This window comes from Hippoglossus hippoglossus, chromosome 18 (assembly GCF_009819705.1).
Source record: "Hippoglossus hippoglossus isolate fHipHip1 chromosome 18, fHipHip1.pri, whole genome shotgun sequence".
Classification (NCBI taxonomy): Eukaryota; Metazoa; Chordata; class Actinopteri; order Pleuronectiformes; family Pleuronectidae; genus Hippoglossus; species Hippoglossus hippoglossus.
The window spans coordinates 6412710-6440492 of record NC_047168.1 but is presented as its reverse complement, the minus strand read 5'-3'; the positions used below and the strand labels follow the sequence as shown (position 1 = coordinate 6440492).

Here is a 27783-nt window from a genome sequence, read left to right as displayed (position 1 = left end):
ATACTTTCTAGGGACATAAAAATGTTAAAACTCTGATAGAAAAAAGACGGAGGGATTTTTAACTCTCGATTTATAACAGTTAAATATAAATGAATATAATATGAATAGTTGCTGATAAATTCTAATAAATCTTTTGTTGCAAAAGATGTGACTGAATCATTACTCTCCTGTATGAATTCATACATGTCCCCTTAAATTGGAATTATCGTTAAATCTTTTACCCACGCTCAGTACAACTTAAAGATTTCTCTCCCGTGAACTCTCAAATGTCTCTTTAAATTCCGCTGGTTGTTAAATCTTTTACCACACTCAGAGCAACTAAATGGTTTCTCTCCTGTATGACAAGTCATATGTTGATTTAGATTGCCCTTTTGGTTAAATGTTTGACCACACTCAGAGCAACTAAATGGTTTCTCTCCTGTATGACTCCTCATATGTAATTTCAGTTGGTCCTTTCGACTAAATGTTTTACCACACTCAGAGCAACTAAAGGGTTTCTCTCCCGTATGAATCCTCATATGTGTATTTAGACTGCTCCTTTGGATAAATCTTTTACCACACTCAGAACAACTAAATGGTTTCTCTCCTGTATGCTGCCTCATATGTATATTTAGACTGCTCCTTTGGATAAATCTTTTACCACACTCAGAGCAACTAAATGGTTTATCTCCTGTATGACACCTCATATGTTTATTTAGATTGCCCTTTTGGTTAAATGTTTTACCACACTCAGAGCAACTAAATGGTTTCTCTCCTGTATGACACCTCATATGTTTATTTAGATGGCCCTTTTGGTTAAATGTTTTACCACACTCAGAGCAACTAAATGGTTTCTCTCCTGTATGACACCTCATATGTTTATTTAGAAGGCCCTTTTGGTTAAATCTTTTACCACACTCAGAGCAACTAAACGATTTATTTTCTGCCTTACATCCCATATCACTTAGAGGCTGTTTGTTATTTCTTGTATTTAAACCAGACTGAGGTTCCCTGGTCTCCATCCAATCATTCTCACTGTCTTCAGTCTCAGAAGAGTCTTCAGTCTTGTCCTCAGGACCTGGTTGTAAATGTCCATCAGGACCTGAGTTCCTGGGTGGTTCTGGTCCTCCACAGTCCGCTCTGTTCTCCTTCATCTCACTCTGATGAAGCTGTGACAACTGAGGTTTCTCTTCTTCACTGTTCACAGCGACAGGAGTCAATGTGAACTTGATATCAGCCTCCTCCAGTCCTTGAAGCTGCCCTCCCTCCTGATTGGTCCACGGTTCCTCTTTAATGTGGGGGAGCTCTGGGTCCTCCTGGTCCACACGGGGGCTCCACTGCTGCTGCTCAGGGGTAACCTCTTCTTTACTCACCACCAGTTGCAGGAAGTCTGCAGGGAGAGTAGAGAAGTATGATGTTGTTTGTTCCTAAATAGTGTCACAATACCAACATTATTGTTTCCCTACCGATACTTTGCTTCAATAAGAGAGTGGCTCTACCTGAGCCAGTGTCACCAGACTCCTGTAGTTTGATAGTATATGTAGTTTGTGAGGCTACAGTAGTGTGCAAGTTAATCCTGGGTTTGAAATGCCAGAATTACAATGTCTTTTATTTATGTTATTTCATGCTGAATAAAATGTAGTTTACCTGTTAAGTGGTTTTTTGTTTGCTTTCATGCATGTCTGTGTTTTTTGACAATGCATAAGTAGACTTAATTTTATGGTATGATGTACTTATGTTTACATGTACTTGTATTGGCACTGCAGGTTCGCCTGCATGGAGCGAAAAGCATGCGTTGCACATCCAGTAAATATAAGGTTCTTATTTAAACCTGGGCAACACTGGCTGCGGAACAGCTTGCTTACGTTAACAGATTAGCGCGGTCAAGCCGGCTGCGTTCAGCCACGCTTCGCTTCTAGAGATTCACGGTCTTGCTGACTTTTGAGCACAACTGCTAAATGAAAAGAGAAAACACAACTTTCAGACATGACTCGGTTGTTTCACGCTGATGTTGACATTTCACATCAACATCAGTCAGTCAGTGGACAGTTCATGAATACAGATTTTACTGAGTTTATTTTCTCACAAGAATAAATAGAAAATACTTGGTCTGGTTCAACTTTTAGTTCTTTTAAATCAAGTATTTTCGGTTTGTCGCTGCCTTTTATTACATCACATCTGAGGCTTTATATTGATTCATTGTCTCTGTGACTTTCATTCTCCTATTTTATCTCATGCTACTTTTTATTTTCTATTCTCTGAACTGTAATAAGGATTTTTTAAATAGGACCTGACTGTTTATATTTGTGTCTTATACACCTTGTCTTAATGCGTTTGTAGATTTAGGTAAAATTCAGACCAACTTCTCGAAGCAGTAAGTGAGGAGCTGCTCTGCTCACATTAAATAGATTTTAGACCCACAACTCACAAATGTTTATTGTGTCTGTCTTAGAAAAGCAAGCTCCACTAGCTTAGCTAGCACAGAGCAGATTAGCTCCACTAGCTTAGCTAGCACACAGCAGTTTAGCTCCACTAGCTTAGCAAGCACACAGCAGTTTAGCTCCACTAGCTTAGCTAGCACACAGCAGTTTAGCTCCACTAGCTTAGCTACCAAACAGCAGCTTAGCTCCATTAGCTAAACTAGTGGAGCTAAGGTGCTCTGTGCTAGCTAATACTACACAACAGCTTAGCTATCTTTCCGGCTCCAGGGAGCAGGGACTGACCTGCTCTGTGCAGCCGGACTTCGGGCTTCATCACGGCATCGAGCAGCCTCCTCTGGCGGCAGATCTCCCGCTCTGACCGCTCCACTCTGTCTTCGTACTCCACCACGGTTTCCTCAAACACCGCGAGGATCTCCTCCGCCGCCGCCGTTAGCCGCTCGGTGAGCATCGCTCTCAGCGCCGGGACTTGCGCCGGGACTTGAGCCGTTTCTTCACCTTTCTCCACCTGCAGCAGAAAGTCTTCAGCGGCAGCGCTGATCCGCTCATGTACCGACACCCGCAGCAGCTGCACGGCGCACATGTTCCTCCTTTCTGCGCACTTTGAGTCTCGGAGCGAGCAAAGAGACCCAGCGGCAAGTAAACAAATTCACCGAGTTCAGACCCAACAGTGACCCCTGCTGGACTGGAGGACGACGAGGAAACTAAAGTACTAATACTGCACAGTAGAAAAATACTCAAGAGTATATGTTAAACAGGTACAAAAGTATAAGCAACAAAATATACTTAACCAATGGAGGAAGAAGAATTCGGATCATTTACTGAAGTAAAAGTACCAAGACAGTAAAGGAAAAAAACTCCATTGCAAGTAAAATTACTAAGACAGAGAAGTAGAAATACTGATTTATAAGTAAAAGTACCAAGACAGTAAAGGAAAAAAACTCCATTGCAAGTAAAATTACTAAGACAGAGAAGTAGAAATACTGATTTATAAGTAAAAGTACCAAGACAGTAAAGTAAAAATACCTATACATAATTTATCTATTTTTCATAATGTCCTTCATGTCATTTTAAGGTTAAATGTGTTCCTTGCACAGTATGTATGTGTGTTCTTAACTAGTTCATATGAATTAAATATGTTTGTTTTAAAACAATGGTTTCTTGGTTCGTGAGATTCAGTGACAGTGTGTGTTCTCCTTTATGTATTGAATGTGTTTCCAAGAATAAAAGTGTGATAAAAAGATAATAGCGTCGTCACCCTCCTCCTCTTTGTTTCTGTACGAATGGAGGCTGCACTGGTTACAGTTGAATTGTCTCATCACGAGACAAATTAATCTGCTTCTCACAGTCAGACATGTTTGTTTACGTTTGACGTGAAGTCGGAACTGGGAAATTTCAGGTCAGAATATCTGACATACGAGTCGTCTGGAACGCAGCATTACACTCACACACACGGACAGTGAAGCAGCGGTGACAGAGGAGCCCTCGTTGACGTGAATGACGATAAATGTCAAACAGCAGGATTGTTAAATTCAGAGACAGCTGTGCTGTCCCCAATCTATAAAATCTAAGATAATTATTTTTATATGCTTGTGTTTGTACTGGGATGGTTCGGTTCCATCGGTCAATCTGTGTGATAGTGGACTCAGTAGATCATAGATCTATATAAGCTATATCAGCTGATCAGTCGTCATCATGGGACCGACAAAATCTCCTCCTTCCATTCACATGCATCCATCTCGCAGCATTACACACGACTGTCACCGCAGTATATATATATTAAGAGCAATCGGACCGATTACTTCAAACATCAGTGGATCCTAACCTCCGCTCTGGGACATAATTTGGAAATAGAAGTTCAAAAGTGAATAGTTTTTCTGTTTTTTTGTGAGTGATCTCCTGTGCACTGTGCGACATACACTCGTCCTTGATGATACACGGATATCAAAAACTATTAATGACTCTGCTCTGTAACTTCCGTTTAATGGAACCTGAACGTAATTTGCTGTGTTGTTTTATATCTTTTGCAATTGATGTTTTGTATAAAGCTGTTGGTTTTACTGGTAATGATGAAGTGGATCAATAATCTGCTTCAGTTTACCACCTCATGTCTGCATCACCACTTTCCCGACTCCAAAATGTTCGTACAAGTGGGTCAGAGTTTGCGTGTAGATGCCCACATTTTCCCGTCAAGTTTATTTTTATAAATCCCAAGGTTTGCATGAAATGGTGTACGCATGTTTCAGGCAGTGTTTTGTGCGTAGGCAACAGTTATATATGAGGCCCCTGGTCAGTCCCTGCTCCCTGGAGCAGGAGATAGACAGACTAGCTACTTTGTTAAAGTCAAAGTCTCCTGTTTAAAACATGACACGATCTGAGAAAATATATTTTCAGTTTAAACAGAGAGAACATTTAACATTAATTTCTGACAGAACAAAACAACATAGATCATAGAACAGTGATTAAAAACAAACATATTTAATCATATGAACGAGTCAAGAACATACATATACATACTGTGCAAGGAAAACATTTCAACCATAAAAAGACATGAACGACATTATGAACAAAAAATATATATATATATATATATAAGGCATAAATCAAATCAGTAGAAACAAGAAATATCACCACAAATCTTGTGTTTTTCAATGAGTTATACTTTCTAGGGACATATAAATGTTAAAACTCTGATAAAAAAAGACGGAGGGATTTTTAACTCTCGATTTATAACAGTTAAATATAAATGAGTATAATATGAATAGTTGCTGATAAATTCTAATAAATCTTTTGTTGCAAAAGATGTGACTGAATCATTACTCTCCTGTATGAATTCATACATGTCCCCTTAAATTGGAATTATCGTTAAATCTTTTACCCACGCTCAGTACAACTTAAAGATTTCTCTCCCGTGAACTCTCAAATGTCTCTTTAAATTTTGCTGCTTGTTAAATCTTTTATCACACTCAGAGCAACTAAATGGTTTCTCTCCTGTATGACACATCATATGTTGGTTTAGATCGCCCTTTTGGTTAAATGTTTTACCACACTCAGAGCAACTAAATGGTTTCTCTCCTGTATGACTCCTCATATGTAATTTCAGATGGTCCTTTCGACTAAATGTTTTATCACACTCAGAGCAACTAAAGGGTTTCTCTCCCGTATGAATCCTCATATGTGTATTTAGACAGCCCCTTTGGATAAATCTTTTACCACACTCAGAGCAACTAAAGGGTTTCTCTCCCGTATGAATCCTCATATGTATATTTAGACTGCTCCTTCGGATAAATCTTTTACCACACTCAGAGCAACTAAACGGTTTCTCTCCTGTATGACACCTCATATGTTTATTTAGATTGCCCTTTTGGTTAAATGTTTTACCACACTCAGAGCAACTAAACGGTTTCTCTCCTGTATGACACCTCATATGTTTATTTAGATGGCCCTTTTGGTTAAATCTTTTACCACACTTAGAGCAACTAAACGATTTATTTTCTGCCTTACATCCCATATCACTTAGAGGCTGTTTGTTATTTCTTGTATTTAAACCAGACTGAGGTTCCCTGGTCTCCATCCAATCATTCTCACTGTCTTCAGTCTCAGAAGAGTCTTCAGTCTTGTCCTCAGGACCTGGTTGTAAATGTCCATCAGGACCTGAGTTCCTGGGTGGTTCTGGTCCTCCACAGTCCGCTCTGTTCTCCTTCATCTCACTCTGATGAAGCTGTGACAACTGAGGTTTCTCTTCTTCACTGTTCACAGCGACAGGAGTCAATGTGAACTTGATATCAGCCTCCTCCAGTCCTTGAAGCTGCCCTCCCTCCTGATTGGTCCACGGTTCCTCTTTAATGTGGGGGAGCTCTGGGTCCTCCTGGTCCACACGGGGGCTCCACTGCTGCTGCTCAGGGGTAACCTCTTCTTTACTCACCACCAGTTGCAGGAAGTCTGCAGGGAGAGTAGAGAAGTATGATGTTTTTTGTTCCCAAATAGTGTCACAATACCAACATTATTGTTTCCCTACCGATACTTTGCTTCAATAAGAGAGTGGCTCTACCTGAGCCAGTGTCACCAGACTCCTGTAGTTTGATAGTATATGTAGTTTGTGAGGCTACAGTAGTGTGCAAGTTAATCCTGGGTTTGAAATGCCAGAATTACAATGTCTTTTATTTATGTTATTTCATGCTGAATAAAATGTAGTTTACCTGTTAAGTGGTTTTTTGTTTGCTTTCATGCATGTCTGTGTTTTTTGACAATGCATAAGTAGACTTAATTTTATGGTATGATGTACTTATGTTTACATGTACTTGTATTGGCACTGCAGGTTCGCCTGCATGGAGCGAAAAGCATGCGTTGCACATCCAGTAAATATAAGGTTCTTATTTAAACCTGGGCAACACTGGCTGTGGAACAGCTTGCTTACGTTAACAGATTAGCGCGGTCAAGCCGGCTGCGTTCAGCCACGCTTCGCTTCTAGAGATTCACGGTCTTGCTGACTTTTGAGCACAACTGCTAAATGAAAAGAGAAAACACAACTTTCAGACATGACTCGGTTGTTTCACGCTGATGTTGACATTTCACATCAACATCAGTCAGTCAGTGGACAGTTCATGAATACAGATTTTACTGAGTTTATTTTCTCACAAGAATAAATAGAAAATACTTGGTCTGGTTCAACTTTTAGTTATTTTAAATCAAGTCTTTTCGGTTTGTCGCTGCCTTTTATTACATCACATCTGAGGCTTTATATTGATTCATTGTCTCTGTGACTTTCATTCTCCTATTTTATCTCATGCTACTTTTTATTTTCTATTCTCTGAACTGTAATAAGGATTTTTTAAATAGGACCTGACTGTTTATATTTGTGTCTTATACACCTTGTCTTAATGCGTTTGTAGATTTAGGTAAAATTCAGACCAACTTCTCGAAGCAGTAAGTGAGGAGCTGCTCTGCTCACATTAAATAGATTTTAGACCCACAACTCACAAATGTTTATTGTGTCTGTCTTAGAAAAGCAAGCTCCACTAGCTTAGCTAGCACAGAGCAGCTTAGCTCCACTAGCTTAGCTAGCACACAGCAGTTTAGCTCCACTAGCTTAGCTAGCACACAGCAGTTTAGCTCCACTAGCTTAGCTACCAAACAGCAGCTTAGCTCCATTAGCTAAACTAGTGGAGCTAAGGTGCTCTGTGCTAGCTAATACTACACAACAGCTTAGCTATCTTTCCGGCTCCAGGGAGCAGGGACTGACCTGCTCTGTGCAGCCGGACTTCGGGCTTCATCACGGCATCGAGCAGCCTCCTCTGGCGGCAGATCTCCCGCTCTGACCGCTCCACTCTGTCTTCGTACTCCACCACGGTTTCCTCAAACACCGCGAGGATCTCCTCCGCCGCCGCCGTTAGCCGCTCGGTGAGCATCGCTCTCAGCGCCGGGACTTGAGCCGTTTCTTCACCTTTCTCCACCTGCAGCAGAAAGTCTTCAGCGGCAGCGCTGATCCGCTCATGTACCGACACCCGCAGCAGCTGCACGGCGCACATGTTCCTCCTTTCTGCGCACTTTGAGTCTCGGAGCGAGCAAAGAGACCCAGCGGCAAGTAAACAAATTCACCGAGTTCAGACCCAACAGTGACCCCTGCTGGACTGGAGGACGACGAGGAAACTAAAGTACTAATACTGCACAGTAGAAAAATACTCAAGAGTATATGTTAAACAGGTACAAAAGTATAAGCAACAAAATATACTTAACCAATGGAGGAAGAAGAATTCGGATCATTTACTGAAGTAAAAGTACCAAGACAGTAAAGTAAAAATACCTATACATAATTTATCTATTTTTCATAATGTCCTTCATGTCATTTTAAGGTTAAATGTGTTCCTTGCACAGTATGTATGTGTGTTCTTAACTAGTTCATATGAATTAAATATGTTTGTTTTAAAACAATGGTTTCTTGGTTCGTGAGATTCAGTGACAGTGTGTGTTCTCCTTTATGTATTGAATGTGTTTCCAAGAATAAAAGTGTGATAAAAAGATAATAGCGTCGTCGCCCTCCTCCTCTTTGTTTCTGTACGAACGGAGGCTGCACTGGTTACAGTTGAATTGTCTCATCACGAGACAAATTAATCTGCTTCTCACAGTCAGACATGTTTGTTTACGTTTGACGTGAAGTCGGAACTGGGAAATTTCAGGTCAGAATATCTGACATACGAGTCGTCTGGAACGCAGCATTACACTCACACACACGGACAGTGAAGCAGCGGTGACAGAGGAGCCCTCGTTGACGTGAATGACGATAAATGTCAAACAGCAGGATTGTTAAATTCAGAGACAGCTGTGCTGTCCCCAATCTATAAAATCTAAGATAATTATTTTTATATGCTTGTGTTTGTACTGGGATGGTTCGGTTCCATCGGTCAATCTGTGTGATAGTGGACTCAGTAGATCATAGATCTATATAAGCTATATCAGCTGATCAGTCGTCATCATGGGACCGACAAAATCTCCTCCTTCCATTCACATGCATCCATCTTGCAGCATTACACACGACTGTCACCGCAGTATATATATATTAAGAGCAATCGGACCGATTACTTCAAACATCAGTGGATCCTAACCTCCGCGCTGGGACATAATTTGGAAATAGAAGTTCAAAAGTGAATAGTTTTTCTGTTTTTTTGTGAGTGATCTCCTGTGCACTGTGCGACATACACTCGTCCTTGATGATACACGGATATCAAAAACTATTAATGACTCTGCTCTGTAACTTCCGTTTAATGGAACCTGAACGTAATTTGCTGTGTTGTTTTATATCTTTTGCAATTGATGTTTTGTATAAAGCTGTTGGTTTTACTGGTAATGATGAAGTGGATCAATAATCTGCTTCAGTTTACCACCTCATGTCTGCATCACCACTTTCCCGACTCCAAAATGTTCGTACAAGTGGGTCAGAGTTTGCGTGTAGATGCCCACATTTTCCCGTCAAGTTTATTTTTATAAATCCCAAGGTTTGCATGAAATGGTGTACGCATGTTTCAGGCAGTGTTTTGTGCGTAGGCAACAGTTATATATGAGGCCCCTGGTCAGTCCCTGCTCCCTGGAGCAGGAGATAGACAGACTAGCTACTTTGTTAAAGTCAAAGTCTCCTGTTTAAAACATGACACGATCTGAGAAAATATATTTTCAGTTTAAACAGAGAGAACATTTAACATTAATTTCTGACAGAACAAAACAACATAGATCATAGGACAGTGATTAAAAACAAACATATTTAATCATATGAACGAGTCAAGAACATACATATACATACTGTGCAAGGAAAACATTTCAACCATAAAAAGACATGAACGACATTATGAACAAAAAATATATATATATATAAGGCATAAATCAAATCAGTAGAAACAAGAAATATCACCACAAATCTTGTGTTTTTCAATGAGTTATACTTTCTAGGGACATATAAATGTTAAAACTCTGATAAAAAAAGACGGAGGGATTTTTAACTCTCGATTTATAACAGTTAAATATAAATGAGTATAATATGAATAGTTGCTGATAAATTCTAATAAATCTTTTGTTGCAAAAGATGTGACTGAATCATTACTCTCCTGTATGAATTCATACATGTCCCCTTAAATTGGAATTATCGTTACATCTTTTACCCACGCTCAGTACAACTTAAAGATTTCTCTCCCGTGAACTCTCAAATGTCTCTTTAAATTTTGCTTATTGTTAAATCTTTTACGACACTCAGAGCAACTAAAGGGTTTCTCTCCTGTATGACACATCATATGTTTATTTAGATTGCCCCTTAGGGTAAATGTTTGACCACACTCAGAGCAACTAAATGGTTTCTCTCCTGTATGACTCCTCATATGTATTTTCAGATGGTCCTTTCGACTAAATGTTTTACCACACTCAGAGCAACTAAAGGGTTTCTCTCCCGTATGAACCCTCATATGTATATTTAGACAGCCCCTTTGGATAAATCTTTTACCACACTCAGAACAACTAAATGGTTTATCTCCTGTATGCTGCCTCATATGTATATTTAGACTGCTCCTTTGGATAAATCTTTTACCACACTCAGAGCAACTAAATGGTTTCTCTCCTGTATGACACCTCATATGTTTATTTAGATGGCCCCTTTGGATAAATCTTTTACCACACTCAGAGCAACTAAATGGTTTCTCTCCTGTATGACACCTCATATGTTTATTTAGATGGCCCTTTTGGTAAAATCTTTTACCACACTCAGAGCAACTAAGCGATTTATTTTCTGCCTTACATCCCATATCACTTAGAGGCTGTTTGTTATTTCTTGTATTTAAACCAGACTGAGGTTCCGTGGTCTCCATCCAATCATTCTCACTGTCTTCAGTCTCAGAAGAGTCTTCAGTCTTGTCCTCAGGACCTGGTTGTAAATGTCCATCAGGACCTGAGTTCCTGGGTGGTTCTGGTCCTCCACAGTCCGCTCTGTTCTCCTTCATCTCACTCTGATGAAGCTGTGACGACTGAGGTTTCTCTTCTTCACTGTTCACAGCGACAGGAGTCAATGTGAACTTGATATCAGCCTCCTCCAGTCCTTGAAGCTGCCCTCCCTCCTGATTGGTCCACGGTTCCTCTTTAATGTGGGGGAGCTCTGGGTCCTCCTGGTCCACACGGGGGCTCCACTGCTGCTGCTCAGGGGTAACCTCTTCTTTACTCACCACCAGTTGCAGGAAGTCTGCAGGGAGAGTAGAGAAGTATGATGTTTTTTGTTCCCAAATAGTGTCACAATACCAACATTATTGTTTCCCTACCGATACTTTGCTTCAATAAGAGAGTGGCTCTACCTGAGCCAGTGTCACCAGACTCCTGTAGTTTGATAGTATATGTAGTTTGTGAGGCTACAGTAGTGTGCAAGTTAATCCTGGGTTTGAAATGCCAGAATTACAATGTCTTTTATTTACGTTATTTCATGCTGAATAAAATGTAGTTTACCTGTTAAGTGGTTTTTTGTTTGCTTTCATGCATGTCTGTGTTTTTTGACAATGCATAAGTAGACTTAATTTTATGGTATGATGTACTTATGTTTACATGTACTTGTATTGGCACTGCAGGTTCGCCTGCATGGAGCGAAAAGCATGCGTTGCACATCCAGTAAATATAAGGTTCTTATTTAAACCTGGGCAACACTGGCTGCGGAAATGCTTGCTTACGTTAACAGATTAGCGCGGTCAAGCCGGCTGCGTTCAGCCACGCTTCGCTTCTAGAGATTCACGGTCTTGCTGACTTTTGAGCACAACTGCTAAATGAAAAGAGAAAACACAACTTTCAGACATGACTCGGTTGTTTCACGCTGATGTTGACATTTCACATCAACATCAGTCAGTCAGTGGACAGTTCATGAATACAGATTTTACTGAGTTTATTTTCTCACAAGAATAAATAGAAAATACTTGGTCTGGTTCAACTTTTAGTTCTTTTAAATCAAGTCTTTTCGGTTTGTCGCTGCCTTTTATTACATCACATCTGAGGCTTTATATTGATTCATTGTCTCTGTGACTTTCATTCTCCTATTTTATCTCATGCTACTTTTTATTTTCTATTCTCTGAACTGTAATAAGGATTTTTTAAATAGGACCTGACTGTTTATATTTGTGTCTTATACACTTTGTCTTAATGCGTTTGTAGATTTAGGTAAAATTCAGACCAACTTCTCGAAGCAGTAAGTGAGGAGCTGCTCTGCTCACATTAAATAGATTTTAGAGCCACAACTCACAAATGTTTATTGTGTCTGTCTTAGAAAAGCAAGCTCCACTAGCACAGAGCAGCTTAGCTCAACTAGCTTAGCTAGCACACAGCAGTTTAGCTCCACTAGCTTAGCAAGCACACAGCAGTTTAGCTCCACTAGCTTAGCTAGCACACAGCAGTTTAGCTCCACTAGCTTAGCTACCAAACAGCAGCTTAGCTCCATTAGCTAAACTAGTGGAGCTAAGGTGCTCTGTGCTAGCTAATACTACACAACAGCTTAGCTATCTTTCCGGCTCCAGGGAGCAGGGACTGACCTGCTCTGTGCAGCCGGACTTCGGGCTTCATCACGGCATCGAGCAGCCTCCTCTGGCGGCAGATCTCCCGCTCTGACCGCTCCACTCTGTCTTCGTACTCCACCACGGTTTCCTCAAACACCGCGAGGATCTCCTCCGCCGCCGCCGTTAGCCGCTCGGTGAGCATCGCTCTCAGCGCCGGGACTTGAGCCGTTTCTTCACCTTTCTCCACCTGCAGCAGAAAGTCTTCAGCGGCAGCGCTGATCCGCTCATGTACCGACACCCGCAGCAGCTGCACGGCGCACATGTTCCTCCTTTCTGCGCACTTTGAGTCTCGGAGCGAGCAAAGAGACCCAGCGGCAAGTAAACAAAGTCACCGAGTTCAGAGCCAACAGTGACCCCTGCTGGACTGGAGGACGACGAGGAAACTAAAGTACTAATGCACAGTAGAAAAATACTCAAGAGTATATGTTAAACAGGTACAAAAGTATAAGCAACAAAATATACTTAACCAATGGAGGAAGAAGAATTCGGATCATTTACTGAAGTAAAAGTACCAAGACAGTAAAGGAAAAAAACTCCATTGCAAGTAAAATTACTAAGACAGAGAAGTAGAAATACTGATTTATAAGTAAAAGTACCAAGACAGTAAAGGAAAAAAACTCCATTGCAAGTAAAATTACTAAGACAGAGAAGTAGAAATACTGATTTATAAGTAAAAGTACCAAGACAGTAAAGTAAAAATACTCCATTGCAAGTTAAAGTACTAAGACAGAGAAGTAGGGGGACTTGTATAGGACCCTTACCCTAAAGAAGGAATTTGATATATTATATTTTAACAATGTTTACATATTACTGAATTAAACTAAACATAAGTAAACTGACCGTTTATGTCACCTTTCCTGCATCATTGGTTCATAAAGTTATGTTTGAAAAAGTCCACTGTTGCTAGGATATGGGAAACACCGTTGCTAAGTTGCAGCGAAGTCATTCTCGGAGAGACAGGAAGCTCAAATCGTGGCAGCGGCAGCTCGTAGATTTGTAAAGGCAGTTGCAGCGATTTCAGGCAGCTGTCAGTTGCCACAGCTGTTTGGGGGCATTTGCCACTGCTCCCATCCGATTTGAGGGTAACTACCGCTGTTAGTGACTTATTCCCTGAGATTTATACGTAGTTTATGAATGTTTATCAGCTTGTTATTGTTCTGAGCGTTTCTATTGGTATATTTATGTAGCTTATTGTGCATATCTTTACCTGATTCAATATCTGGTCTTTTTCTGCAGATATGCAAATCAGATCGTTTTTTGAATGTATTGTTTGTTTCCATTAATCTGCAAAATGAGTAGAAAATGTCTTTCCTTCACTTGTCTGTAGTCTAGCTGCTTTAGGTCTCGCAGTAGAGACAATTTCAAGGTGTGTTAGCCCATAGTATTTTATAATACAAATACTAAGTCAATTGTACTTTCAGATCCACAGACCAGTCTCGGGGCAATTCACGCAAGACTGCTAAGGTGATGTAACCAGTTTCTGATGCCAACGGGAAGGGTGTGACTTTCTGTGTAATGACCTTTATCCAGGCATCATTTTGAGATGTTGATAGAGAGTTGAGCTGTTACAATCTGGTACACACAAATGTGGCAGGACTTGGCAGTGAATTCAATGGAACATGATGCTTAATGACTAAAACTGGAACCCTGCTTCATTTTCAATGAGTTCCATAAAAAGACTAAAATATGCTATGACTTTACTCCTCTGTCTGAAATGAGGGGTTAGGGTTCGTAGCTCTGTAGCTCTTTTGAAGGTTCCATTATTAACATTTACCATCACTGACACAATATGTCATTACAATAGACAATGCTATAATTAAATGCTTTTATTTAGTTATTATGATCTGCATTTGCATTAAATACTCAAACATTAAAGAATAAAAGGTGATTATTTTCACATTTTGGTTAAAAAGTAATAGGTCAGTAGCTGTTTGTTGTGTACAGCTTCGTTTGTCATTTGTCTAGTATATGCACTGATGCTTTTACACCACAGAAGTTCATAACTCATAAAAATATTTTATAGTTGACGGAGTAAAAATAAGTCTATTTTACATGTTCTTATGGATGTTAGTGTATTTAACTAAGAGTCCTTGGAGAATGCCTATCAGATCCCGTCACATAAGGAAAACATTTGGGCCAAAGTCAACTTTTGATAGTAAATAAATCTTTAAATGGTTTATATGCAATTGGAAAGTAAAATTGTGTGTGCCTCTCTTTGCTGTCTTGTAACACAAAAACAATGAATACATTTATTCAGCCTAGAGAGAACATAAATATAAATGGAGATTGTGCTTGGTCCTACCGTTACTAAAAAACGTTCTTTGTGGTATTTCCATCTGCCGTACTGTGGTACAGTTGTAGTCAATACATTTCTACATGAGCAGTGGCATCTCTGTGCACCATAGACACCAAGATCATGCATATGGATCTGATAGATGTGGAGCTTTTCTTGATTCATTTTGAGTCCAACCCCCCCCCCCCCCCCCCCCCCCCCCCCGAGATCTAAAAAACTATCCAATACATTTTCATAAACCAGTATCTCATTGAATAAATCACAAACAGCTTTAGTTGCTCTCAGACAGCTGCCTCCAAACAGTGTGGCATCACAGCTGCCTTTACCCTCAGTGGCAGCTTCTATTGACACCGGAAGTGCCTCTACGAGCTACCGCTGCCACGATTTGAGCTTGCCCCTACTGCCTGGATGCTGAACATCTTTCACATCAAAGCTAAGTTATCATAATACAAACAGCAGGGCGGGACGAGTCTAAGATGGGTTTACTGACGATTCTGAAGAAGCTGAAGCAGAAGGAGCGAGAGATGCGGCTCCTGATATTGTATCCTGTCTGTAACGGGGTGTTTAGCTTAGCAGCTAACATCTTAGCATCCATACGACAACGTTAGTACAGCTTCATTTGCGTCAAAAACGTCAGCATCGCGGGCGGTAGTTCATATCTGCCTGATGTTCGGTATGAGTGTTCTGTTGTGTGTGTGTGTGTGTGGAGTTTGTTGCGTATGTTTTGTGCTGTATCATGCTACACGCTAGCTGTGAGCTAATAGTGAGTCTGTTCGTCACGTGTGTGTATTATTGTTATTATTGTCATCTTTAACGTGGCTCGTGCAGAGGTCTGGACAACGCGGGGAAAACCACCATCCTGAAGAAGTTCAACGGCGAGGACGTGAGCACCATCTCCCCCACGCTGGGCTTCAACATCAAGACACTGGAGCACCGAGGGTAACACAAACACAAACACACACACACTCACTCACTGCAGGATCACAGCAAGACGTGACACTCATTCTTCAGGCACCTTCCATACATCACACATTGCACAATCTTTCCCAAAAGGTCGTTTTCATTACTATGCCAAGCACAGATGATAGTAAGTAACTGCAGAATATTGATGGTGCTGTGACACTGCCATGAAGCACTGGATCACTTACTGATGAGTTAATATGTCTGTTGGGAAAAAGGCCTATAGCTTCAATAATTTGTTGCACAAAATCCTGGTGCACTTCTTAAAACATTAAGGTCGTCAATCCTCACTGCTTCTGCATGTGTCTGTCGAAAGTCCCTCATACACAGGGTGGACAAAGCAAGCATTTGCCTGGGGCCCCTAGCCATGAAGGGGGCCCCTGAGAACAGCCGAATAGATGCATCCACAGTTAGCAACAATTTTATGAGAACCCCCTTAAATTCTATGATTAGCTGTGTAAAGGAGACTACAACAAAACCATAGTCGAGTTCACAAAGTAAAGAGAATGTGGCCCCCTGGCCCAGACCACCTCCGAATTTTATCTGATCTCAGGACTATCACACATCATGAGTCAAAATTGATTGCTTGACCATAACATAGGGGGAACGGAAATGTACTAGTTTGGTAAAGAAACAGTTGCTTTCTACAAAATTCCTTATTAATTTTATCCGGATATATTTTTCTAGTCTTACTATAAAGTCCTCATGTTCTCTTCTGCATGTGTTTTCTAGGTTCAAACTGAATTTCTGGGATGTAGGAGGTCAGAAGTCGCTGCGTTCCTACTGGAGGAACTACTTTGAGAGCACAGACGGGCTGCTGTGGGTGGTGGACAGCGCCGACAGACTCAGACTGCAGGACTGCGGACAGGAGCTCAGTAAACTGCTAAAGGAAGAGGTGAAGTAAATAATACTGGTGCTACAAGAGGGTATTTGCCGAAGTTGAAAAACCTAACAAAGCACTGAAGACTGGTCCCATAAAAGCCCCGTACAAGGAATAACAATGTCTTAAAGTTTTCTAACCTACATCTACAAAATTGTACAAAAAAAAAAAATGGATAATGTGTCCATCAATTTCTCCCCATTATCCAGGTCCAGGTATGAACAAATGAAAAGCCCTTCCCTCTCATATATATATTATATTGTTTCCTGCAAGTCTCAACCGCTATGATCAAGACTCTGTTGAAGGAAGCTTATGGGGTTCAGGGGTTATTTATTTTTAATAATCTACACAGAGGTATCACTGTAATATATGTCAAGCTTGCAGTATCTTCGTATTGGGTTTATGAAAACATGAAACTGGTGGAGACTGGTTAGCTGTGTGCATACCAACAAGGTAAAACATCTCCTTCAATATGACACCGAATGCTCTGACATCTTTACTCTATTAGCAGATCGTTAATGGTTTCTCATTAGTCTGTTTTCTGAAAGTGTCTGAAGCAGTGCACACTCAGACACCAGTGCGAAATCCCAGTCTTGTTATTTTCAAGTTAAGGAGGATCAAGCTGCTCTTCTTTGCATTTTAAAATGTCTGATAGTGTTCTCGTCCTTTTTTCTTTAATTCCCTGCAGAGGTTAGCTGGTGCAACACTGCTGATATTTGCCAACAAACAGGATTTACCTGGAGCTCTGACTAAAGAGGCGATTCAAGAGGTGAAATTTACACTCACATTGAAAGGATCCCTTACTGTGTTTCACTTGTGTAACTCTTTACAGTCTTATTAGTGCTGTTTCTTTGTCATATTACACTTAATTTGTCGAGAAGTAGCGCATCAGAATCTACGTTGTCACTTTGTTCCTGCAGGCTCTGGCTCTGGACGAGATTAAAAGCCATCACTGGTGCATCGTTAGTTGCAGCGCTGTGACAGGAGAGAACCTGTTAACTGGAGTGGACTGGCTGTTAGACGATATCGCCGCAAGGATCTTCACTGCCGACTAATGTGTGTTTATAAACCAGGGACACAAGTAAAACACAGCGGCCTCCTGCGTTCGGTGATGTCTGACATGACTCCAGACTCTCAAATCGAACAAATGATCTAGATATACAGACACCTGGAGGAAATGTATTATATAATTTAAGCAATGTAATGACACTTTTATACTAAGTTGGTGCCTCACATGTTATCTACACAATAAAAGGTAACTCATGCACTGTACAGCTCAGTCTTTTTTTTTGAGAGTCTGTTTCAAGGGGTCATCCTCTTTAATGACACTTCACTGCTACCTCAGTGTCGTCTTCACTGTTTAACTCATCATGCTGTTTGTGTAGCTGCTTGTAACCACAACCAACATCCCATGAGAACAGGTCTACATTTCACTTTGACCATTTGTTCATAAAATTAATCACATTCGGTCCAAATCAGCTCAACATTTAACACTGGCTTCTCATGAGATGTTTCAATACACCTGGACAGACCTATAACTAATATTTGAATACAAGATTTAAATTAATGAATGTTTAACACCTCAGACAACTTGAGCTCAAATTCAATTCTAGTTCCCTCCTCTAAGGCCAGGCTGATGGAGGTGCAACATAAAGCTCCGCCTTTTTCTGAAACAATACACGCTTCAACACCAGACCATTTAATTTCTCCCAAATTAAAAACAAAAGCAAGACTTAGTTTGAGTAACTTTAATGGGAAGTGCTGGATTTTACAATACACATTTTACATGAATACAATTCTGAGCTGTAGAGGACTTTTTATAACTGCAGAGACTTTGAAGGAAGAACACATGGCAGATCCTTCCAGGCCCAGGTTCAGTCCAGACTCTGCAAAATAAGCAAAAACTTAGAAATTGACACAAAAAAAACAAAACAACCTCTTAATGTTCAATGCTGTTTAAAGCTTTGATCAGAGAAACCAATCAGTCATGAATTTTCAGACTGGGGCGGTAACAAAAACTCATCATTTCAAAAGCATCTCACTTTTTTCCAAAGCTCAATTCTTACCAGATATTCCACAGTAATCAGGACATCAATCCAAAGATGAGGCCGTAGAAGTCAAGTGACCTGAAACATCAAAGTCATACATTCATCAATACAGGCCGATGCAATCACGGTACACTAATTAAAATGGTCAGGAATAAGTCAATTTGGTAAGTAGCAGAAAAGTTGGAAATTGTGCACACCATAACTTAGACATTAGCATTTATCTACTTTTCATAGTTATTGCAGAAATAAAGCCCCTTTTCCGGCTAGTGATTGAGTATTATGAAATCCTAAATATGCTTTAATTGTTTGCTATTTTATTGGTTAAGATGGCTCGTACTAATATTGCCCACACATTACACTTTGTCTAAAGGCTATTATTACTAAATGGGGCCCCCATGTGGTTAAAATCATTCAAACTATAATTCAGCAAGGATTAATAGTTGCGGTACAGTTCACAATACATGCATCATAAGTGCATTTTTCTGGGATGTGATCAGAGGCGATAGTTCAGTCATGCCCTCACAGCCTGCTCTCCCCCTCCCATCAGAACTCCAGCAGATCACCTTACACCTGAGGGTAATCAGGGTCCTCAGTGCCGTACTGGGTCAACAGGGAGGAGGAGGGTGTGACTGGAGGAGTAAGGGATGAAAAAGGAGAAACCCCTTGACTGCATTTCAAGTCATCAGCAACACAATCCCAGAAATGGCAGTGATAAAAGGGATGGGTACCGAACCACAACGCAGACTTTGGTGCAAGTGCTTTGTGCCAAATAGATTTAATGTTTACAGGCAACAACCCACAGCCAGTTAACATTACATTCAGACCTTGTTACACACGTTAGCTACCTCGAGTAGACTCAAAGTAACGGGAGCTCAGTTGCAAGTTATTCCCACAGCAGGACCTGGAGCATGTACGTGATTTTTTAAAAATGTTTAAACACAATTCCATGTAAAGGAAATGCGACACACTTAATGAAGCAACTGACTACAGATACATTATAAAACAGAGGGAAGCACCGTGTTTACAGCTATTGGTCACTTTAAAATGTTAACGTCCAATATGCCTCGCAACAAAAATGCTCCTTGAATGCAACGTCATTTATGCCTTTTTCACACATCTGTTATGCACCAGAGCCATATTGATTCGGCACAAGCATCGTGAAAACGATACCCAACCCTAGAGATGTACTGGCTCATTTACCTGCAGCACAGTCAGACACCTGTGGCCGACACTGGAAAGTGAAACAGCATCTCCAAACCTGCAACAAGAGACAGGGGTTCATCAGTCCACCTTTATTTGTTTAAATGATAAGATATTATATTTCTCAACTTTTGATCAGAGAAAACCAATCAGTCATGAATTATCAGACTGGGGCGGTAACAGAAACTCATCACCTCTACTCATCATAAGTGACAGCACAGATGAGACACTTACTTCTGGGACGGGTTTAGTCATCACTCAGATCTGTTCCGTGGTGGCTTCATCCTAAAATATGAAATAAATATTAAGAATCTAATTATCTGCTTACATCCCAACTTCACACCAAAATGATTCGTCACTAGATTAAGGCAGTTTCCAGTCAGACTGTTGGAACCCCAACGGGTCTTCCCCTTATTGCCAAGGCAACACCAGTGGGTCCACCCTTTCAGGTTCTGGCGTCGACAAGGCGTAAGACGTGTGCGGGTGTCATCACATAGGAAACCGCGTGCAACACTTGACTGATAGTATCTTGAATTTACGATTAAGATTGTTTTCAGAGGTTGCAGCCGTTGAGGCTCACAGCAAATAAAAACGATTTTAATATTTCAACCTAAAAATGTGATTAATGATTACAATCATGTCTGTTGTCATTCCTCTTCTGTTGTATCCATTTAAGGTCTGAGTGTTTAATAGCCACCTTAGTATTTGACTGACACACAAAAGTGAACCTGCCTTTTCACACTTTTCAGAGGACAGACTCACCTGGCTCAATGAGGGAACTTTCTTCATCAGAACCTGTAACAGACAGACAACATGTCTAAGGTCGAGGAACAGAATTGTGATGTTTTATGCTGCAAAACATTGACCTTCATAAGTGTCAGATATTCCATTTCTCAACAGCAGTTCAGACGAACGAGATTCCAAATGTATCTCATCATTTTCAATCGGTCTGGGACCAAGTCCATTATGTATAGATTCTATAGTGATGACCTAACATCTTACCGTCAATGGGAACACACCAATCTTGATGCTGAAGCGTCAAAGAATCATCTGTTGATGCAAGACAACGTTCAATTACAAGAGTCTAAAGGAAAATCACATTGCTTTGATTTAAAGTTACAGACGGCATGTAGACTGTTTATATCCATTAGTCAAATCATGTTGCAGAATTCAAAGCAACGAAGTCACGACAGAAAAGTTTTAAGAAGATGCAGTTTCTCAGTTGTTCGTGTCGTTTCACATTGGTTCAAAGTGAGCTAAGTTCATCATCATTGGAACTGCATCATCTTCATAGTAAGGGGCAGGGGACAGAAAAATACACACCGAAAGACTTCATTGCGACTCCTCTCCACGTTTCCAATCCAAGGTTTTTCTGCAAGAGAACGTTGCTCTAAGTAGAGGTCAACTGTGAAAAAGTACAACATTAGATCTAAAGGTTTAATAGGGGCTTTGGTGATAAAATTGCCATGAGACATTAGTCGTCCACGTGTTTGATTTAATGCTGTCATCCTTTCAAACATTCAGAGATGCCTTTCCATTGATTGAGTTTGTGTATGATCAAGTACAAAACCAACAGCTATGGTGACACCTCATGGAACTATAATTAGTAGTTTCAGGTGACTAACTTTGACATTCACATTAATGTGTGGTGAAATTGATCCATCCCTGTCAAACACTGTAGGTAACATGGGTTCAAATTAGGAATAATTGCATTACTGGGACACTTGGGAGTAAATGTGATTTGAGTTCTAAATTTTAAGTTTCATGGGAAAGGCATTTCTGATCACTAAAGAAAAGTAAAGGACTCACATGATGAGGCGCTGAAGGAGCATCCTTCCTCAGTTAGATCACACACCTGTTGATCCAGAAAACACCGGTCAGTACACTGCATGCTTAGGAATTCAACATCGTTCTAAATAAACTCAGGGTAATCAGATTATAAGATGGCATCACTTTAAATCAGGCATATGCTTGTCTTTAGTTATAATCATCATGTTTAAAACACAACAGCTCTGATCACTTGTAATTAAATAGTAAATAAATTCTCACCCCAATGGGCTTTCCAGCTGCTACGAAGACTTAGCCGGCCAACCTGTAAAGAAAAATCAGGGTTAGACATAAATGGAACTACATCTGCAATTTAATTTTAATATTTAGCAAAACCTTATAAGAAACATGCACCTCTGTCAGAAAACAATGTGGTCGCCTAAATACTTTAATAATTTGCCTCCTCAGGGGGACAAAGCTAACACCTCATGGTCTCTTTGAGCACATGTTTTTTTTTTTTTTTTTACAAGTTCTCTACGGGTCTCATTGAGATCCATTTTGACCAAACAATAGCCACAGCTGCATGGTGGAGCCCATGTGCTGCTCAGAATCTGGTAAAGGGGTTTCTTCAAGGCTGATTCAGTAAGAGAGAGTTCTGGTATCATCACAGCAGCACACAGGGCTCCTGAACAACAGTACTAAGTGGTTCAAGTCAAGGGGACTGAATTTACCCTGGATGGGTCCCGCATGGAGTCTTGCCACAGTCTCCTGCCACCTGATGATTGGAGAAAACAATGAGCATTTCATGGGATAATGGCTTAAACGTGCACAGTTCAACACAGCAGCTTCATGCTCCTCAGTATTTTAAGATGAGTTTCCTCAAACAGATTCAGTGAGAGAGTTCAAATAAGTCATCACTGTAGCATGAGGCTCCAATGATAAGCCACGACATTCAGTTAACTTTATTAGCAGCCAGACATGAACAATCCAATTTGAACTAAAAGATAGTAGTCACCTGTGCAGCAAACACTTCCTGGTTCTTTCTCCATCTGGAAAAGACAAAATGAAAAAAAGAGAGACGTTAACGTGGGTGTGGGCACATCTTCTGTGGGCGGCCAACACGTGACCGCGGCGTGCAACGTGTTCAGGCCCACGCGAGTTGGCAACGTGTTTTTTTTTAAAAAGAACAGAGGCGTCTCACATCAGAAATATAAAAGTACAATCACAGTCAATCAGTTCAGGTCTGTGAAAGGTATCATCATTGAGAGACACTGCCAACTATCAGGCCACACGTGCAGCGGCCATTACACAATAATTGCTTTATATAGTCGTACAACAAATGCCACATAATGCATGTAGAAAACATGTTGCAGTTTGTGCAAAAGTTTTTCACACGTTAGTAAGATGTTTAAGGGATGGATGGTAAAGGATTGAGATGCTGCACCTAACTCAAGTCAAGCTAGCACGTTAAGTTGCTAGCGAACACACCAATAAAACAGCTTTTAAATAGGTCATTAACAGTAGCTACAAGTTCTGTATTGATTACAAAACACATCATCAAAAGTACAGGTTCTATCTAACAAGTTAAATCTTACATTTGAATGAGGAGGAGCAGGGAAGAGAGCGAAGTCTTACCTCGACCAGAGGAGAGAAGGAAGTGAAAGATGGAACCGGTCCGTCTTCCTTTTATCCCCGGCCGGACGGACTCCTCCCATCCGGTTAACCGGAGAGAAACCCAGGCGGATTATTCCCCCAGCTTCAAGTAACTTAGGATAAATTCAACAAAACAAAAAGAAAACTCTTTTGTGTGTTTTAAACTCACTGTTTTCAGAACACAAAGAAAACTCGTACTAAAGATACAGTTTGACGAAAGCGTAAAAAGATCCTGTGCCTATGATGGCACGCGTGCCTTAGGTTGCTGACCCCTGTTGCTGACTCCTGGAGCAGGAGATACAGACAGACTGTAGCTACTTTGTTAAAGTCAAAGTCTCCTGTTTAAAACATGACACGATCTGAGAAAATATATTTTCAGTTTAAACAGAGAGAACATTTAACATTAGTTTCTGACAGAACAAAACAACATAGATCATAGGGCAGTGATTAAAAACAAACATATTTAATCATATGAACTAGTCAAGAACAAACATATACATACTGTGCAAGGAAAACGTTTCAACCATAAAAAGACATGAACAACATTATGAAAAAAAAAATATATATATATATATATATAGATAAGAGGCATAAATCAAATCAGTAGTAACAAGAAATATCACCGCAAATCTTGTGTTATTCAATGAGTTATATTTTCTAGGGACATAAAAATGTTAAAACTCTGATAAAAAAAAGACAAAGGAGGGATTTTTAACTCTCGATTTATAACAGTTAACTATGAATGAGTATAATATGAATATCTGCTGATAAATCCGAATAAACCTTTGTTGCAAACGTTGCAACTGAATCATTTCTCTCCTTTATGAATCCTCACATGTCTCGTACAAAAGGACTGAATCTTAAATCTTTTACCACACTCAGAGCAACTAAATGGTTTCTCTCCTGTATGAATGCTCATATGTTTCTGTAAATGCGAATTACGTCTATATCTTTTACCACACTCAGAGCAACTAAAGGGTTTCTCTCCTGTATGACACATCATATGTTGTTTTAGATCGGCCCTTCGGGTAAATCTTTTACCACACTCAGAGCAACTAAATGGTTTCTCTCCTGTATGACACCTCATATGTTGGTTTAGACTGCCCCTTTGGGTAAATGTTTTACCACACTCAGAGCAACTTAGTAGATTCTCTCCTGTATGAATGCTCATATGAAATTTCAGTTGGTCTTTTCGTTGAAATGTTTTACCACACTCAGAGCAACTAAATGGTTTCTCTCCTGTATGACACCTCATATGTTTATTTAGAAGGCCCTTTTGGTTAAATCTTTTACCACACTCAGAGCAACTAAACGATTTATTTTCTGCCTTACATCCCATATCACTTAGAGGCTGTTTGTTATTTCTTGTATTTAAACCAGACTGAGGTTCCCTGGTCTCCATCCAATCATCCTCACTGTCTTCAGTCTTGTCCTCAGGACCTGGTTGTAAATGTCCATCAGGACCTGAGTTCCTGGGTGGTTCTGGTCCTCCACAGTCCACTCTGTTCTCCTTCATCTCACTCTGATGAAGCTGTGATGACTGAGGTTTCTCTTCTTCACTGTTCACAGTGACAGGAGTCAATGTGAACTTGATATCAGCCTCCTCTGGTCCTGGAAGCTGCCCTCCCTCCTGATTGGTCCACGGTTCCTCCTGTTCCTCTTTAATGTGGGGGAGCTCTGGGTCCTCCTGGTCCACACGGGGGCTCCACTGCTGCTGCTCAGGGGTAACCTCTTCTTTACTCACCACCAGTTGCAGGAAGTCTGCAGGGAGAGTAGAGAAGTATGATGTTTTTTGTTCTCAAATAGTGTCACAATACCAACATTGTTGTTTCCCTACCGATACTTTGCTTCAATAAGAGAGTGGCTCTACCTGAGCCAGTGTCACCAGACTCCTGTAGTTTGATAGTATGATATGTAGTTTGTGAGGCTACAGTAGTGTGCAAGTTAATCCTGGGTTTGAAATGCCAGAATTACAATGTCTTTTATTTACGTTAATTCATGCTTAATAAAATGTAGTTTACCTGTTAAATGTTTTTTTGTTTGCTTTCATGCATGTCGGTGTTTTTTGACAATGGATAAGTAGACTTAATTTTATGGTATGATGTACTTATGTTTACATGTACTTGTATTGGCACTGCAGGTTCACCTGCATGGAGCGAAAGCATGCTTTGCACATCCAGTAAATATAAGGTTCTTATTTAAACCTGGGCAACACTGGCTGCGGAAATGCTTGCTTACGTTAACAGATTAGCGCGGTCAAGCCGGCTGCGTTCAGCCACGCTTCGCTTCTAGAGATTCACGGTCTTGCTGACTTTTGAGCACAACTGCTAAATGAAAACAGAAAACACAACTTTCGGACATGACTCGGTTGTTTCACGCTGATGTTGACATTTCACATCAACATCAGTCAGTCAGTGGACAGTCCATGAATACAAATTTTACTGAGTTTATTTTCTCACAAGAATAAATAGAAAATACTTGGTCTGGTTCAACTTTTAGTTCTTTTAAATCAAGTCTTTTCGGTTTGTCGCTGCCTTTTATTACATCACATCTGAGGCTTTATATTGATTCATTGTCTCTGTGACTTTCATTCTCCTATTTTATCTCATGCTACTTTTTATTTTCTATTCTCTGAACTGTAATAAGGATTTTTAAATAGGACCTGACTGTTTATATTTGTGTCTTCTACACTTTGTCTTAATGCTTTTGTAGATTTAGGTAAAATTCACATCAACTTCTCGAAGCAGTAAGTGAGGAGCTGCTCTGCTCACATTAAATAGATTTTAGAGCCACAACTCACAAATGTTTCTTGTGTCTGTCTTAGAAAAGCAAGCTCCACTAGCTTAGCTAGCACAGAGCAGCTCAGCTCCACTAGCTTAGCTAGCAGAGAGCAGCTTAGCTCCACTAGCTTAGCTACCAAACAGCAGCTTAGCTCCATTAGCTAAACTAGTGGAGCTAAGGTGCTCTGTGCTAGCTAATACTACACAACAGCTTAGCTCCAGTAGCTTAGCTAGCACAGAGCAGCTCAGCTCCACTAGCTTAGCTAGCAGAGAGCAGCTCAGCTCCACTAGCTTAGCTAGCACACAGCAGTTTAGCTCCACTAGCTTAGCTACCAAACAGCAGCTTAGCTCCATTAGCTAAACTAGTGGAGCTAAGGTGCTCTGTGCTAGCTAATACTACACAACAGCTTAGCTCCAGTAGCTTAGCTATCTTTCCGGCTCCAGGAAGCAGGGACTGACCTGCTCTGTGCAGCCGGACTTCGGGCTTCATCACGGCATCGAGCAGCCTCCTCTGGCGGCAGATCTCCCGCTCTGACCGCTCCACTCTGTCTTCGTACTCCGCTACGGTTTCCTCAATCCCTGCGTCGATCTCCTCCACCGCCGCCGTTAGCCGCTCGGTGAGCATCGCTCTCATCGCCGGGACTTGAGCCGTTTCTTCACCTTTCTCCACCTGCAGCAGAAAGTCTTCAGCGGCAGCGCTGATCCGCTCATGTACCGACACCCGCAGCAGCTGCACGGCGCACATGTTCCTCCTTTCTGCGCACTTTGAGTCTCGGAGCGAGCAAAGAGACCCAGCGGCAAGTAAACAAAGACACCGAGTTCAGAGCCAACAGTGACCCCTGCTGGACTGGAGGACGACGAGGAAACTAAAGTACTAATACTGCACAGTAGAAAAATACTCAAGAGTATATGTTAAACAGGTACAAAAGTATAAGCAACAAAATATACTTAACCAATGGAGGAAGAAGAATTCGGATCATTTACTGAAGTAAAAGTACCAAGACAGTAAAGGAAAAAAACTCCATTGCAAGTAAAATTACTAAGACAGAGAAGTAGAAATACTGATTTATAAGTAAAAGTACCAAGACAGTAAAGTAAAAATACTCCATTGCAAGTTAAAGTACTAAGACAGAGAAGTAGGGGGACTTGTATAGGACCCTTACCCTAAAGAAGGAATTTGATATATTATATTATAACAATGTTTACATATTACTGAATTAAACTAAACATAAGTAAACTGACCGTTTATGTCACCTTTCCTGCATCACTGGTTCATAAAGTTATGTTTGAAAAAGTCCACTGTTGCTAGGATATGGGAAACACCGTTGCTAAGGTGCAGCGAAGTCATTCCCGGAGAGACAGGAAGCTCAAATCGTGGCAGCGGCAGCTCGTAGATTTGTAAAGGCAGTTGCAGCGATTTGAGGCAGCTGTCAGTTGCCACAGCTGTTTGGGGGCATTTGCCACTGCTCCCATCCGATTTGAGGGTAACTACCGCTGTTAGTGACTTATTCCCTGAGATTTATACGTAGTTTATGAATGTTTATCAGCTTGTTATTGTTCTGAGCGTTTCTATCGGTATTTTTATGTAGCTTATTGTGCATATCTTTACCTGATTCAATATCTGGTCTTTTTCTGCAGATATGCAAATCAGATCGTTTTTTGAATGTATTGTTTGTTTCCATTAATCTGCAAAATGAGTAGAAAATGTCTTTCCTTCACTTGTC

The 27783-nt window shown here is 40.6% G+C and overlaps 2 protein-coding genes, 2 long non-coding RNA genes and 7 other non-coding genes across 25 annotated transcripts; 1 reads left to right on the top strand and 10 right to left on the bottom strand.

Annotated features, from left to right (window-relative positions):
• Positions 1-124: 124 nt before the first annotated feature.
• LOC117752249 (gastrula zinc finger protein XlCGF57.1-like) lies at positions 125-26933 on the bottom strand. Of its 14 annotated transcripts, none has more exons than XM_034569491.1 (6): positions 26519-26929; positions 24530-25040; positions 10443-10610; positions 10234-10358; positions 598-892; positions 125-513 (listed from the first exon to the last, which is right to left on the bottom strand). In XM_034569491.1, exons 1-6 carry the CDS (start codon positions 26802-26804, stop codon positions 228-230), a joined length of 1671 nt encoding a protein of 556 aa, XP_034425382.1. In that variant the 5' UTR covers positions 26805-26929; the 3' UTR covers positions 125-227. The 14 variants fall into 14 exon arrangements, 12 of the variants coding, with proteins under 12 accessions (XP_034425382.1, XP_034425381.1, XP_034425388.1 ...); XM_034569495.1 differs by lacking the exon at positions 10234-10358 and adding an exon at positions 10759-10818 and having other exon boundaries at positions 196-513; positions 10570-10713; positions 24696-25040; positions 26519-26933; XM_034569490.1 differs by having other exon boundaries at positions 10234-10610; positions 26519-26921.
• arl2 (ADP-ribosylation factor-like 2) lies at positions 15118-17883 on the top strand. Its single transcript, XM_034569556.1, has 5 exons — positions 15118-15312; positions 15600-15710; positions 16464-16626; positions 17300-17380; positions 17532-17883. Exons 1-5 carry the CDS (start codon positions 15248-15250, stop codon positions 17664-17666), a joined length of 555 nt encoding a protein of 184 aa, XP_034425447.1. The 5' UTR covers positions 15118-15247; the 3' UTR covers positions 17667-17883.
• On the bottom strand, positions 18442-21214 carry LOC117752277. Its single transcript, XR_004612020.1, has 7 exons — positions 21183-21214; positions 20862-20909; positions 20622-20654; positions 20094-20144; positions 19860-19917; positions 18678-18737; positions 18442-18497 (listed from the first exon to the last, which is right to left on the bottom strand). It is a non-coding gene; the product is annotated as an uncharacterized LOC117752277 (long non-coding RNA).
• On the bottom strand, positions 18574-18644 carry LOC117752317. Its single transcript, XR_004612057.1, has one exon. It is a non-coding gene; the product is annotated as a small nucleolar RNA SNORD31 (small nucleolar RNA).
• LOC117752319 lies at positions 19991-20063 on the bottom strand. Its single transcript, XR_004612059.1, has one exon. It is a non-coding gene; the product is annotated as a small nucleolar RNA SNORD31 (small nucleolar RNA).
• Positions 20234-20357, bottom strand: LOC117752321. Its single transcript, XR_004612061.1, has one exon. It is a non-coding gene; the product is annotated as a small nucleolar RNA SNORD22 (small nucleolar RNA).
• On the bottom strand, positions 20732-20801 carry LOC117752314. The gene has a single exon (XR_004612054.1). It is a non-coding gene; the product is annotated as a small nucleolar RNA SNORD30 (small nucleolar RNA).
• LOC117752308 lies at positions 21073-21136 on the bottom strand. The gene has a single exon (XR_004612048.1). It is a non-coding gene; the product is annotated as a small nucleolar RNA SNORD29 (small nucleolar RNA).
• LOC117752274 lies at positions 21669-23295 on the bottom strand. 2 transcript variants are annotated; one of them, XR_004612017.1, is made up of 5 exons: positions 23262-23295; positions 22642-22675; positions 22358-22401; positions 21909-21951; positions 21669-21714 (listed from the first exon to the last, which is right to left on the bottom strand). It is a non-coding gene; the product is annotated as an uncharacterized LOC117752274 (long non-coding RNA). The 2 variants fall into 2 exon arrangements; XR_004612016.1 differs by lacking the exon at positions 23262-23295 and having other exon boundaries at positions 22642-22910.
• LOC117752310 lies at positions 21788-21858 on the bottom strand. The gene has a single exon (XR_004612050.1). It is a non-coding gene; the product is annotated as a small nucleolar RNA SNORD27 (small nucleolar RNA).
• Positions 22226-22299, bottom strand: LOC117752312. Its single transcript, XR_004612052.1, has one exon. It is a non-coding gene; the product is annotated as a small nucleolar RNA SNORD26 (small nucleolar RNA).
• Positions 26934-27783: the final 850 nt, after the last annotated feature.

Coding starts and splice junctions, on each gene's coding strand:
- arl2 (XM_034569556.1), top strand. CDS start 15,248: ATGGGTTTACTGACGATTCTGAAGAAGCTGAAGCAGAAGGAGCGAGAG. Junction 15,313..15,599: donor GAGATGCGGCTCCTGATATT/GTATCCTGTCTG, acceptor TGGCTCGTGCAG/AGGTCTGGACAACGCGGGGA. Junction 15,711..16,463: donor AAGACACTGGAGCACCGAGG/GTAACACAAACA, acceptor TGTGTTTTCTAG/GTTCAAACTGAATTTCTGGG.
- LOC117752249 (XM_034569490.1), bottom strand. CDS start 26,804: ATGTGCGCCGTGCAGCTGCTGCGGGTGTCGGTACATGAGCGGATCAGC. Junction 25,041..26,518: donor AGTCCGGCTGCACAGAGCAG/GTCAGTCCCTGC, acceptor CTCTCCCTGCAG/ACTTCCTGCAACTGGTGGTG. Junction 514..597: donor AGTCTAAATATACATATGAG/GCAGCATACAGG, acceptor TACACATATGAG/GATTCATACGGGAGAGAAAC.